Source organism: Garra rufa, chromosome 14 (genome assembly GCF_049309525.1).
Source record: "Garra rufa chromosome 14, GarRuf1.0, whole genome shotgun sequence".
In the NCBI taxonomy this organism is placed as follows: Eukaryota; Metazoa; Chordata; class Actinopteri; order Cypriniformes; family Cyprinidae; genus Garra; species Garra rufa.
The window spans coordinates 31,718,028-31,732,505 of record NC_133374.1 but is presented as its reverse complement, the minus strand read 5'-3'; the positions used below and the strand labels follow the sequence as shown (position 1 = coordinate 31,732,505).

General features: G+C 31.8%; 1 protein-coding gene across 1 annotated transcript in view; it reads right to left on the bottom strand.

The window, feature by feature from the left end:
• egln2 (egl-9 family hypoxia-inducible factor 2) overlaps positions 1-3,599 on the bottom strand; it is a 4,219-nt gene extending 620 nt beyond the window's left edge. Inside the window, exons 1-3 of the mRNA XM_073817368.1 lie at positions 3,355-3,599; positions 3,130-3,266; positions 4-71 (exon numbers count right to left, since the gene is read on the bottom strand). Coding sequence (XP_073673469.1) covers positions 4-71; positions 3,130-3,266; positions 3,355-3,471 — 322 coding nt within the window. The 5' untranslated portion in view covers positions 3,472-3,599. The remainder of the gene's footprint in view (positions 1-3; positions 72-3,129; positions 3,267-3,354) is intronic.
• Between the last annotated feature and the right edge of the window lie 10,879 nt (positions 3,600-14,478).

Genomic DNA, 14,478 nt, shown 5'->3' with positions numbered 1-14,478 from the left:
CACCCAGTCTGTACTTCTCCTTAGCTTCAGCCCGCTCTTTTGCATCAAAGTACCAAACGGTGATGGCATAGCTGTGGAAAGACAAACACTAATTCAGTCAGCCAGTCTGACGATCATGTATTGATCTGATTAACTCAAGAACAGTGAGATGTGTGGAGTCGTGTGGATCATTGTTAGGGCAGAGCACAGAAAGGGTTAACGCTAGTAAAGCCACTGGTTTGTTTATTCCTGGCTCTCTCCTACCGGCACGAGCGCACAAGCTGAAGCGACGGCCACTCGCAAGCAGGAAGCACGTACTTCCTGAGCCCCACCTCGCCCCCCAGCTGCGATGGGGGCTGATACACCACGGCCCTCATCCTAAATGTAGAACGTAATGTAAAACGTAAACGGCAAGAGGTTCTTTTGATTGTTGTACGAGGAAGGGATGAGCCAAAAATACAGCGTTTAATTTGTTTCATCAAACTCATTTCAACACAGACCCTCTTCCTGAGGAAGAGCAGCTGCAGGTGCGGCGCTTAAAGAGCAGGATCAAATCAAACCGTAGTGTTTGTAGCGGTGGGAGAACAATGGTGGTGGATGAGGTCAGATTAGTGCATCTATGTGTGTTTGGATCACAGTCAAAGAGATGAGAGGTTACGAGAACTGTAGGACTGCGGTTTTTACCACATGACATTTTACAGCCTGAAATAACCATTGTCTTTTATAAAAAGGTCAAATTATCTGATATTTTAAGAGACTTATTGACCTGGACACACAGTCATGGGTCCTCTTTATAATATCATTTTTCTGTTTTCTGTTTTCTCCCTACATGTTGGTCACACCACATGACCATAATCTAACAGAATGCTTTTTTTTTTTTTTTTTTTTTTTTTTTTAATATTAATAAAGGATTTTTATAAATAAAGGATTTAATAAAGTTTTTGTTCATTATAATATAAGGATAGTTGTACCACCCTGACATCATTGCTTAATTCTCCAAAATAAATAAATAAATATTTTAAATCATACAAAATTACTTAAACTAAAATTTAAATGAAAAACTAGAAATATTACAATAAAAGTAAACTCATAAGTCATAGAACTTTTTAAAATTATATTAAAAAAAATTGTAAAAAATAATTAAAAACGAAACAATAAAAACGTAAACTTAAAGTTGATAACTAAATACTAAACACAAAATGCTAAAACAAAACTAAAATACAAAAAAAAATTTAAAAAGCACATTACAGAATAACTTAAATTAAAATTTAAATGAAAACTAGAAATATAAAAATAAAAATTAATTCATAATATATAGAACTTTTTAAAATTATATTTAAAAATAGTACAAATTAATTAAATAAATAAAACCAAAAAATTTAAAACTTAAACTTTAAAAAGTTGATAACTAAATACTAAACACAAAATACTAAGACAAAACTAATAAAAATACTAAAAATATATATAAATAAAAGACAAAAGCACATTACAAAATTACTTAAACTAAAATTTAAATGAAAACTAGGAATATAAAAATAAAAGTTAATTTATAATATATAGAACTTTTTAAAATTATATAAAAAAAATTTAAAACTAAAAAATGAAAAACGTAAACGTAAAAGTTGATAACTAAGTACTAAACAAAACTAATAAAAATACTATAGAAAAATGACAAAAGCGCATTACAAAAATACTTAAACTAAAAATTAAATGGAAATATAAAAATAAAAGTTAATTCATAATATAGAACTTTAAAATTTTATAAAAAACGAAAAAATTAAAAACTTAAACTTAAAGTTGATAACTAAATACTAAACACAAAATACTAAAAAAAAACTAATAAAAATACAAAAAAATTGACAAAAGCTCATTACAAAATTACTTAAACTAAAATTTTAATGAAAACTGGAAATATAAAAATAAAAGTTAATTCATAATATATATAACTTTTTAAAATTATATTAAAAAAATGTAAGAGAAATTAAAATAAAAAAAAAATTAAAATGTAAACTTAAAGTTGATAATTAAATACTAAACACAAAATACTTAAAACTAATAAAAATACTAAAAAAAATAAATGACAAAAGCAATTTTAGACTGAAAATTACTTAAACTAAAATTTTAATGAAAACTGGAAATATAAAAATAAAAGTTAATTCATAATATAGAACTTTAAAATTTTATAAAAAACGAAAAAATTAAAAACTTAAACTTAAAGTTGATAACTAAATACTAAACACAAAATACTAAAAAAAACTAATAAAAATACAAAAAAAAATTGACAAAAGCTCATTACAAAATTACTTAAACTAAAATTTAAATGAAAACTGGAAATATAAAAAGAAAAGTTAATTCATAATATATAGAACTTTTTAAAATTATATAAAAAATGTAAAAAAAAAATAAACTAAAAATTTTTTAAATGTATAATTAAATACTAAACACAAAATACTTAAAACTAATAAAAATACTAAAAAAATAAATGACAAAAGCAATTTTAGACTGAAAATTACTTAAACTAAAATTTTATTGAAACTAGAAATATTAAAATAAAAGTAAATTCATAAGTCATAGAACTTTTTTAAATTATATAAAAAAAAATTGTAAAAAAAAAAAAACTAAAAATGTCAAATGTAAACTTAAATTTCATAATTAAATACTAAACACAAAAAACTAATAAAAATACTAAAAAATAAATAAATGACAAAAGCAATTTTAGACTGAAAATTACTTAAACTAAAATTTTAATGAAAACTGGAAACATAAAAATAAAGTTAATACAATAAGGTTCATTAGTTAACATTAGTTAACCACATTAGTTAACATGAGCTAATAATGAACTGGACTTATACAGCATTTATTAATCTTTGTTAATGTTAATTTCAACATTTACTAATAGATTATTAAAATCTTGTTAACATTAGTTAATGCAGCGTGAACTAACATGAACAAACAATGAACAACTGTATTTCCGTTAACTAACGTTAATGAAGATTAGTAAATACAGTAACTAATGTATTGCTCATGGTTAGTTCATGTTAGTTAATACATTAACTAATGTTTAACTAATGAACCTTATTGTAAAGTGTTACCAATATATTTAATATATTTCAACGTGACTGTATAACTGTAAACAGTGTGTGGACTCACCGAGTGGCAAAAGCTGGTTTCACCTCATGTGGGTTCCGGCGATCTGACCAGAAAATCAGCAGACGGTCATACAGAGGCTCGATGTTGGCCACAACATTACGACCCTCTGGAAAGATCTGCAATAAACCTCCATGAACCTGGACAAACAGATCAAAACAAATAATTGTAATGAACAAGAAAAAACTCCAGCTGACTAATCAGGTAACAATAAAAGTCACAGCATACCTTTGCATCCCAGTTCTTGTTCAGATAGTAGATGCAGGTTATGCAGCGCCCGTCGCCGTTGGGATTGTCCACATGTCGTACGTATCCCGTTCCATTGCCAGGATAACACGCAACCATGGCCTAGCCGTAGAGAAGAGAGATGGTTAAGAAACCATACGACTTAGCAATTCAATAAAGACATTTTGTGACATTGTTGACAAAGGACTAGATATTAAAACCCCATTTTAGGTGCTTAAAGGTTTTAACTATTGTAAATGTAAGTATCGACCTTGTACCAAACACTTGGTGCTTCATTATTTCAGTCTCCTGGCCCTTTTAGAGATTAACAGCTGTCAGAATGATGAAGCATTTCTGCGGCACCTGCCAAAGGTCATGCATGCTTATGCGTCAAAAAAGCACGTGCTGTATGGAAGAGCTCACCCTGCCTGTCCGCACACAGGCCGGCATTATCCTCCCGTGCTGTTTATGAGGGTTTATGACCACAAGTCTGTGTCTCATCAAGGTCCTGGCTTAATAGTTGAGCTCATCAGGTGATGAATAACATGCCGAACACTCATGGTCAGGTGAAACAAGATACAAGCTTCTTTCATAACACACACGTGGCACAGCTTAAAATAAACATTTCTGTTGGGGCCAATGATTAACACTGCTGTTTTTGTATCTAGATCTATTACTTTTGACTTTTTTATTGAATTTAAAAAAAGTTTGTAGCAAAGAAAAGTTTTATCAACAGATGCAAATGATTAAAAAAACCTACTAGTAGTACTTTTATTATAACGTCTAAAAAACAAAGAAATAAATGGGAGAAAGTCAAACAGGAAATTATAGGAAAAATTACATTTTTGGGCAAAACTATTATTGGTGTGGATTTACTTTAATTACATTTCTTCAGTTTTATATCAAATTTATTTATGCTGAACTTCTGTACAAAAAAGACTATAATGTGATGTATACTTTACATGTGATTTGTGACCCTGGACCACGAAACCAGTCAAAAAAAAAAAACGTGTCAAAATTTTTAATTTTTCTTTTATGCCAAAAATCATTATGTAAAGATCATGTTCCATGAAGATATTTTGTGAACTTCCTACTGTAAATATATCCAAACTTAATTTTTGATTAGTAATATGCATTGCTAAGAACTTCATTTGGACAACTTTAAAGACAATTTTCTCAATAGTTTGATTTTTTTGCACCAAGAGATTCCAGATTTTGAAATAGTTTTATCTCAGCCAAATATTGCTAATTTATTCTTTTAGCTTTCAGATGATGTATAAATATCAATTTCAAAAACTTGAAGGGTCACATATAAGACGTATAAAATGTGTTTTAATTAAAATTGTAAAAAATAAATAAAGGAAAACTTAAACTTGAAAAAAGTAACTAACTGAAATAAGTATAAGTAATACATTTTAAATAAGTAATACATTTCTGGGGGCTGAACCGTTCTTTAAATTTTTGGGCGAAACTGAAAAAAGCTCATTTTAAACTGTTATTGGTGTGGATATACTTTAATTTATTTTCTTTAGTGATATATACAATTTATTTAAACAATTATTAATCTTTTTTTTTTAAATCATTTTTAATTAAAATTGTAAAAAAAAAAAAAAGTAGTAAAAAATAAAAACTTAAATTTGAAAAAGCTTACTAATATAAGTACTACAATTATTAAACCTGAATATAAAATAAAAAAATAATTAAAAATTAAACTAATAATGACAAATTTTGTGACTGTTTTCTAAAATTTAAATGAAATACAGATTTCTTCGTTAGAACAAAAAAGAACGCCAAACAGTGAACTATTCATTACATTTTTGGGCAAAACAGAAAAAAAGCTTATTTTAAACTAATAAGAATGTTCTATACTTAGATCTTCTAAAATTAATTTAATTTCCAAGAATTACTAAAATATTGCAAATTATTAAAAAAACAGTACTGAGTAGTACTTTTATTATAATGTCAGAAAATAATAAATAAAAAATAAATAAATGTGTTAAAAAAGTTTTACTGTTAAATGTTATGAAAAAAAATTATATATATATATATATATACTGTTCATATTATGTAAACAAAAACTTATATTTTGGATGCAATTAATTGTTTGACAGCACTATTGAAAAAATGTAATAAAAAATATTAACAATTCTTAAGATCTGTACACCCCTAAAAATTATTTGACTTAATATATTAATGATTACACTACTTAATATTTTGTCATTCAATTAAAAATGTTTTTAATTTATGTATAAATATTTTTATATATTCTATTCTGATTTACAGAATTTTCAAAAGTATTTAATAATATATATATATACATATATATATATATATATATATATATATATATATATACACACATGCTCTGACATGCTGAGCTGCGGTGCTCATACGGCCAGGTTCAGATCGAATTTGGCTTGTACCATTTCCAGATCCCCATCCCTAATCACTTCCTAACCTCTTTTGACTGTTCTCAAAACAAAAGGCCAACAAATCACCAACGGCATATGGCTTGTCTTCTATAGAGCTGAATTTTGGCACAATTTCTGCTCTGGCTGATCTAAGGCATTCCTGGGCTGGATGATGGTGGAGATGTTAAAGGGGTCTGTTTTGGGCAGGAATGTGAGTGATCAGGGTGCTCTGTTAGCTGTGGCGCAGTGATATGGTCAGCACTTTATCAAGCCCCAGAGAGAAACTCCCCTAACCCTTATCTCAGCCTATCGCTGGAGCACAGCATAGTGGTAACGTGTCACAGGGGTTAAACGAGAGCACGTGGGCAGACAGTGGCACGTTCAGAACACCTCTCTTTCACAGCCAGCATGCACTCTGGCAAAAGGTTTGTTTGAAGATCAACATAAATGATTGTGCACTATTTTCTTAAAGGGACAGTTCACCCAAAATGAAAATTCTGCATTCATTTACTCACTCTAATGTTGTTCCAAACCTGTATGTTTTTCAGTCTTCTGTGGAACAACAGTTTGGGTGATCATTGACAAATTAAAATTTCTCTAAATGTCGATTGTGTTCCAGAGAAAAAAGAAAATCAGTTGTGAAATTGTACAAAAAACAGTTGGGAAATTGTAATTTTCTGGGTGAACTATCCCTTTAATTTGTGAGCAAGAAAAGCTTGTTTTAAACTATTAATGACTATTCATTTTATTTATCTTCTAGATTTTACAGTGATTATGCAGTAAGGGAAAACCTGCTGATTTTGTATGTTTGCTAATCTGATAAGTATTTGATCCCCTATTAATCAGAAAGATTTCTGGCTCCCAGGTGTCTTTTATACAGGTAACAAGCTGAGATTAGGAGCACTCTCTTAAAGGCAACGCTCCTAATCTCAGCTTGTTACCTGTATAAAAGACACCTGTCCACAAAAGCAATGACCATCGCCAAGCAGCTTGGTGAGAAGGTGACAACAGTTGGTGCGAATGGAAGAAACACAAATAATTGTCAGTCTCCCTCAGTCTGGGGTTCCATGAAAGATCTCATCTCGTGGAGTTTCAATGATCATGAGAACAGTGAGGAATCAGCCCAGAACTACACAAGAGGATCTTGTCAATGATCTCAAGGCAGTTGGGACCATAGTCACCAAGAAAACAATTGGTAACACACTACGCTGTGAAGGACTGAAATCCTTGCTCAAGAAAGCACATTCACAGGCCCGTCTGAAGTTTGCCAATGAACATCAGAATGATTCAGAGGAGAACTGGGTGAAAGTGTTGTGGTCAGATGAGACCAAAATCAAGCACTTTGGCATCAACTCAACTTGCCGTGTTTGGAGGAGGAGGAATGCTGCCTATAATCCCAAGAACACCATCCCCACTGTCAAACATGGAGGTGGAAACATTATACTTTGGTGGTGTTTTTCTGCTAAGGGGACAGGACAACTGCACCACATCAAAGGAATGATAGACAAGGCCATGTATCATTAAATCTTGGGTGAGAACCTCCTTTCCTCAGCCAGGGCATTGAAAATGGGTCATGACAATGACCCAAAACACACAACCAAAGGCAACAAAGCAGTGACTCTAGAAGAAGCACATTAAGGTCCTCGTACCTTAATCCCATAGAAAATCTGTGGAGGGAGCTGAAGGTTCGAGTTGCCAAATGTCAGCCTCAAAACCTTAATGACTTGGAGAGGATCTGCAAAGAGGAGTGGGACAAAATCCCTCCTGAGATGTGTGCGAACCTGGTGGCCAACTACAAGAAACATCTGACCTCTGTGATAGCCAACAAGGGTTTTGCAAAGTCATGTTTTGCAATCGAATTGATTGATTGCTTTTGTGGACAGGTGTCTTTTATACAGGTAACAAGCTGAGATTAGGAGCACTCTCTTAAAGGCAACGCTCCTAATCTCAGCTTGTTACCCATATAAAAGACACCTGGGAGCCAGAAATCTTTCTGATTGATAGGGGATCAAATACTTATTTCACTCATTAAAATGCAAATCAATTTATAACTTTTTTTGAAATGTGTTTTTCTGGATTTTATTCTGTCTCTCACTGTTCAAATAAACCTACCATTCAAATTATAGACTGACCATTTCTTTGTCAGTGGGCAAAATCATTTTTTCCTCACTGTACATTAGATCTGGGCAATAAATCAATGGCGATAATTTTCACATAATATAAATTGCTTCGATAAACAATGTATATTGTATATTATGTATAACAAATGTAATATTTATGCGGCAAAGGCCTAGTTTATAGTGTAGTTTTTAGTCTTTTTTCAGACTAATACAATTAGAGTTATATTTAAAAAAAAATACATAAAAACATCCTACGTCATCCTCTCACTCTTTCTCAACAGATAGAAAAAGCTAGAGATTATGGTTTATAACATTTTAAATATGGATATTTTTCTTATACAATAGCATTGATTCACTTCAGAAGGCCTTTATTAACCCCCCGGAGCTGTGTGGAGTACTTTTTATGATGGATGGACGCACTTTATTACGCTTCAAAATCTTAACACCCATTTACTGTCATTATATCTTGAAAAAGAGCCAGGACATTTTTTATAACTCCAATTGTATTCATCTGAAAGAAGAAAGTCCTATACACCTAGGATGGCTTGAGTGTGAGTAAATCACCAATAAAACACTACATATAACAGGTGTCAGGAGATGCGGCAGTGGTCAAAGTTCAATCTACACTCTACAAAACATCTGCACTCCTACGCTAAACTAACATTGCCGACCAAATAAGCACATCTTTCACTATCACCGTCTGTACAACGCATTAGACACAAAGTTAGACTCATCAAAAAAAAAAAAAAAAAGTGTCCCAAACACAAAATTGGTAATACTTTACAATAAGGCCCCATTATTAAATGTTACTTAAACAATTAAATAATTTTAACTAACAATGATAAACACATAAGTTACAGTATTTATTCATCTTTGGTAATGTTAGTTAATAAAAAAATTAAGCCATTCATTGTTAGTTTATGTTAGCTTAGATGCAATATAAATATTTTACATATACAGTGCTTTGCAAAAGTATTCATACCCCTTCATTTTTTTCACATTTTGTTTTGTTGCAGCATTATGTTAAACTGCTTTAAATTAGTTTTTTCTCACATCAATCTACATCTCATCCACCATAATGGCAAAGCACCAAACAGGTTTGTAAAAACCTTGCAAATTTATTAGAAATAAAAAACTGAAAAGATCCTGTTGCATAAGTATTCATAACATTTTCTGGGACACTCGAAATTTAGCTCAGGAGCATTCATATTGCTTCTAGATGTTACTGCACTTCGAGTGGAGTTAAACTGTGGCAAATTCATGTATGAATACTTTTGCAAGGCACTGTAAATCTAACATATGCAAACATAAACTTGTAGTTTGAATCGATTAATCGCAACTAATCGTTTTGCAGCTCTACTTTAGAAGTATTTTTCATGTTAATGTCTGTATTTAACTATTAAATGGTAAATAAAAAATACTTAAGACAAGCCGATCTTATTCATCAGGTTACATACTGTATTTCAAAAGAAGTTTCTAAATCTGATGAGCAGACTGACTGGATTTTTACTTGGCCTCTCTCATAACAGAGTAGAAGACATGACCTTTGCTGGCAGACAAGCATTTCATACGAAGCCAACTATGACACCCAGACTGAACAGATATTGTGGGACTGAGCAGAGAAATGCTCAATTATCCAATTAGGAAGAACAAAAATGAAAGTGGGTTCCAAAGTGGACACACACTCATGTGTACAGCCAAACACACTCTCCAAAAATGCTTGTCTCTTATGTATTTAGCTTTGGTAAATCTGATTCATTCTAGACAAATGGTTCATTTAGATGGTTCATGTAATGTAAAATGACCTGTTTGATATTCTTTGGTTGCTGTATGGTTAACATACAAACAATACCTTAAGATAATATTGTTTTGATCATGTAAGATCCTTTCAAGCCTTGATGGATATTGAGCACAGGCTGTGCTGAGATAAAACAGTGTAAACCTGATGAGAGCGCAGAGGATAAGTAGGACATAAGGGTTAGATAAGGACACACACAGACACACACACACGCACACACTTCAGATCAGGACTACAACAACAAATTCAAAGTAGAAGAGAAGTAAAATTTTTACTTTGAACTAACTGACATTTGCATGCACGTCATTATCTCATTAGATATTCTGAATAAGTTGATTAAAAAAGAAAATTAGAATGTTCCTGTGTAAACAATGCAATCAGCATATTGTCAATAAACTAAGACTTTAAGATTTTCTGCATTTTTATACCACATTTTAATCATAATAAATAACAGAAATTTAAAAGATGAAAAAAAAAAGGTTTTATGAATGATTTACAAATTTATCCTGCTTGTCATGGAAAAGTATTTCTTTATTAGCTCTATAGCTAATATTACCCGGAATTATTTTTGTTTGTACATACTTAAGAGTAAACGTTTAACCTGTATTAATAGGCACTTCAAATCCACTACTTGTAGATAATAAATTGCATTGTTGCATATGTGCAACTTATTACAAATGCATTTAAATAGTTTCACCAAAAATAACATTAAAGTATCTATTAGTTCATCATAAATGCTTGTCAGTACATTGAGCAATACCCTGTAACCATTATTTCAAAGACAATAGAAGTAATTATGAAAAGAGGTTTACTTGTGTCCTACATATGTGAGATAAAAAGCACAAGTTCAGATGATTGCATTTTCACATTAATTTAATTGCAATTAACATGTAATTATGTTTCCAAAAAATAGTTTATTCAGTTTGCACTTAAGTATATTCTTTTAAAGTAAAGATCTGGTGGATATAATCAAAGAAGTTTTCATAAACCAAAATTCTGATTAATATAGTTTTATATAGCACAACTTTGTCTTATTATTATTATTATTTTTGGACCGGAATATTGAATTTGTCTGGTTATGCTAATCAGGTTAATGGGTTTATTTAATACTTACATAATCAAAATATGAAAAAATAAAAATCTGATAATTATGCAAATTCCATTTTTAGAAACGAGAACACTGGCTCCATCTGGAACCCACATTTTCCAAAATATTTCCATCTGTGTCACTGTGTTGTGGTCGGAAACATTGGAATACAGTCCAGATAAAACTTTCTCCCATTCATTTGCACTGTACCACTGAACTACATCACAGCAGAGGAAAAGACTGAGCTGAAGTGCTGATAAGAAGCTGATACATGATTTCCTCTCTATACCTTTCTACTATTGTATAATCTACTGTAATTGTCACACAGTCAGACTAAGTATCAAGACAGAGCAGGTTACTTTTGGTATGAATCAAAGTCTTAGCTTTCAAATTTTGTCATTTTTTTGGGAAATTCAAACAATAAATACCATTTTGTGGCTTTTTTTAAATCTACTCTCCTGTCTGGTTTGGTTAATCTACTCTCCTATCTGGTCAGACAAAATGGCAGATTCGGCGTTATGATTGGTCAGACCAGCTGTCAATCAAACACCCGGCGAAGAGTTAAACTGAATCAAATAATGGAACTGAATACTGCATTATTACCAACAAAATTAAACACAACAGTATATCTAATTTGCTTTTTACCTTTCCTTAAAGGGACAAGCCACCCAAAAATGAAAATTCTGTTATTATATACTCACTTTCAAGCAATTTCAAAACATGATATGCTTTCTTCTGTGAAACAAAAAGACATATTTTAGATATTTTGGAAGTCAATCATCATCGAAATGTATCAACATTCCTCAAAATATTGTCTTTCATGTTCCACAGAAGAAAGAAAGTCATACAGGTTTGAAAAGAACATGAGGGTAAGTGAAAATAGGAAAATTAAAATTTTCTGTAAATATTCCTTTACGAAAAAAGATGCGCTGACAGACAAGACAGAACAGGTTACTTCTGGTATGAAACAAAGTCTTTACTTTAAAATTTCGTAATTTTTTAAGAAATTCAAACAATAAATACCATTTTGCGGCTTTTTAATGAACCGACTTTCTCTTCCTTATTACTAGTTATAGCACAAAATAAACACAAATCACATAAAGAAGGTATCTAGTTTCAACCGCGGTAAGACAGTTTTCAGTTCAAGTCCACCAATGTAAATCTACTCTCCTGTCTGGTCGGACAAAATCGCAGATTCAGCGTTATGATTGGTCAGATCACTTGTCAATCAAATACCTGGCAAATTCAATCAAATAATGGAACTAAATACTCCATTATTACCAACAAAATGAAACACAACATTATCTCTAACATGATTTGTACCTTTCCTTAAAGAGACAAGCCACCCAAAAATGAAAATTCTGCTATTATATACTCACTTTCAAGCAATTTCAAAACATGACATTCTTTCTTCTGTGGAACAAAAAGACATATTTTAGATATTTTGGAAGTTAATCACCACTGAAATGTATCAACATTCTTCAAAATACTGTCTTTTGTGTTCCACAGAAGAAAGTAAGTCACGAAAGTCAATAAATGTATTGATTGAATTTCCTAAAAAAAAAGACAAAATTTGAAAGCTGTGGCTTTTTAATGAACTGATCTTCTCTTTCTTATTACTAGTTATTACTTTTATTATGAAACAAAATCTTTTCTTTCAAATTTAGTCATTTTTTAGGAAATCCAAACAATAAATACTATTTTGTGGCTTTTATTGAACCGATTTTCTCTTCTTTATTACTAGTTATAGCACAAAATAAACACAAATCACATAAAGAAGGTATCTAGTTTCAACCGCGGTAAGACAGTTTTCAGTTCAAGTCCACCAATGTAAATCTACTCTCCTGTCTGGTCGGACAAAATCGCAGATTCAGCGTTATGATTGGTCAGATCACTTGTCAATCAAATACCTGGCAAATTCAATCAAATAATGGAACTAAATACTCCATTATTACCAACAAAATGAAACACAACATTATCTCTAACATGATTTGTACCTTTCCTTAAAGAGACAAGCCACCCAAAAATGACAATTCTGTTATTATATACTCACTTTCAAGCAATTTCAAAACATGACATTCTTTCTTCTGTGGAACAAAAAGACATATTTTAGATATTTTGGAAGTTAATCACCACTGAAATGTATCAACATTCTTCAAAATACTGTCTTTTGTGTTCCACAGAAGAAAGTAAGTCATGAAAGTCAATAAATGTATTGATTGAATTTCCTAAAAAAAAGACAAAATTTGAAAGCTGTGGCTTTTTAATGAACTGATCTTCTCTTTCTTATTACTAGTTATTACTTTTATTATGAAACAAAATCTTTTCTTTCAAATTTAGTCATTTTTTAGGAAATCCAAACAATAAATACTATTTTGTGGCTTTTATTGAACCGATTTTCTCTTCTTTATTACTAGTTATAGCACAAAATAAACACAAATCACATAAAGAAGGTATCTAGTTTCAACCGCGGTAAGACAGTTCTCAGTTCAAGTCCACCAATGTAAATCTACTCTCCTGTCTGGTCGGACAAAATGGCAGATTCAGCGTTATGATTGGTCAGATCACTTGTCAATCAAACACCTGGCAAATTCAATCAAATAATGGAACTAAATACTCCATGATTTTTCCCTTTCCTTAAAGGGACAAGCCACCCAAAAATGACAATTCTGCTATTATATACTCACTTTCAAGCAATTTCAAAACATGACATTCTTTCTTCTGTGGAACAAAAAGACATATTTTAGATATTTTGGAAGTTAATCACCACTGAAATGTATCAACATTCTTTAAAATACTGTCTTTTGTGTTCCACAGAAGAAAGTAAGCCATGAAAGTCAATAAATGTATTGATTGAATTTCCTAAAAAAAAAGACAAAATTTGAAAGCTGTGGCTTTTTAATGAACTGATCTACTCTTTATTATTACCAGTTATTACTTTTATTATGAAACAAAATCTTTTCTTTCAAATTTAGTCATTTTTTAGGAAATCCAAACAATAAATACTATTTTGTGGCTTTTATTGAACCGATTTTCTCTTCTTTATTACTAGTTATAGCACAAAATTGTCACGAAACAGATCTGAGGTCTGGGTCCAAATGCGGGTGAGAATAGTTTTTAATGACAAATAAACAAACTAAACAAACAAAAGGCCAACACGGCACAAACTAAGAACTCAAACACAAATAAACCAAAATCTAGAACATAATCAAAGATCAGAAACTTGAGAGACAACATAACACGAGACAATGCACACATGAAGCAGAGTGAGTGGAGATGATACTTATAGTCCTAGTAGTAATTGTGAACAGGTGTGTGTGTATAATCAGTGCACATGACAAGACAACGTGAACGACTAGGGGGTGTGGTGCAAGGGGAACAGCGACCTCGAGAGGCTGAGGGAAGACCCACAGCCCCGATCATGACAGTACCCCCTCCCTACGGAACGGCTTCCAGACGTTCCTAAAGTCTGGAGGGAGGAGGTACGGAGGAGGGCAAGTCAGGGGGAGGGATGGCGGGCCAGGGCCGTGCAGCGGGGTCCCGCGAGCATGCCTTGCCGCAAACGGAGCCTCAGCAGACGTCGCCGCGTCAGGCACGGAATTAGCGGACGTCGTCGCCTCAGGCAAGAAGATAGCGGACGTCACCGCGTCAGGCAAGGAGATAGCGGACGTTGTCGCGTCAGGCACGAAGATAGTAGACGTCGCCGCCGCA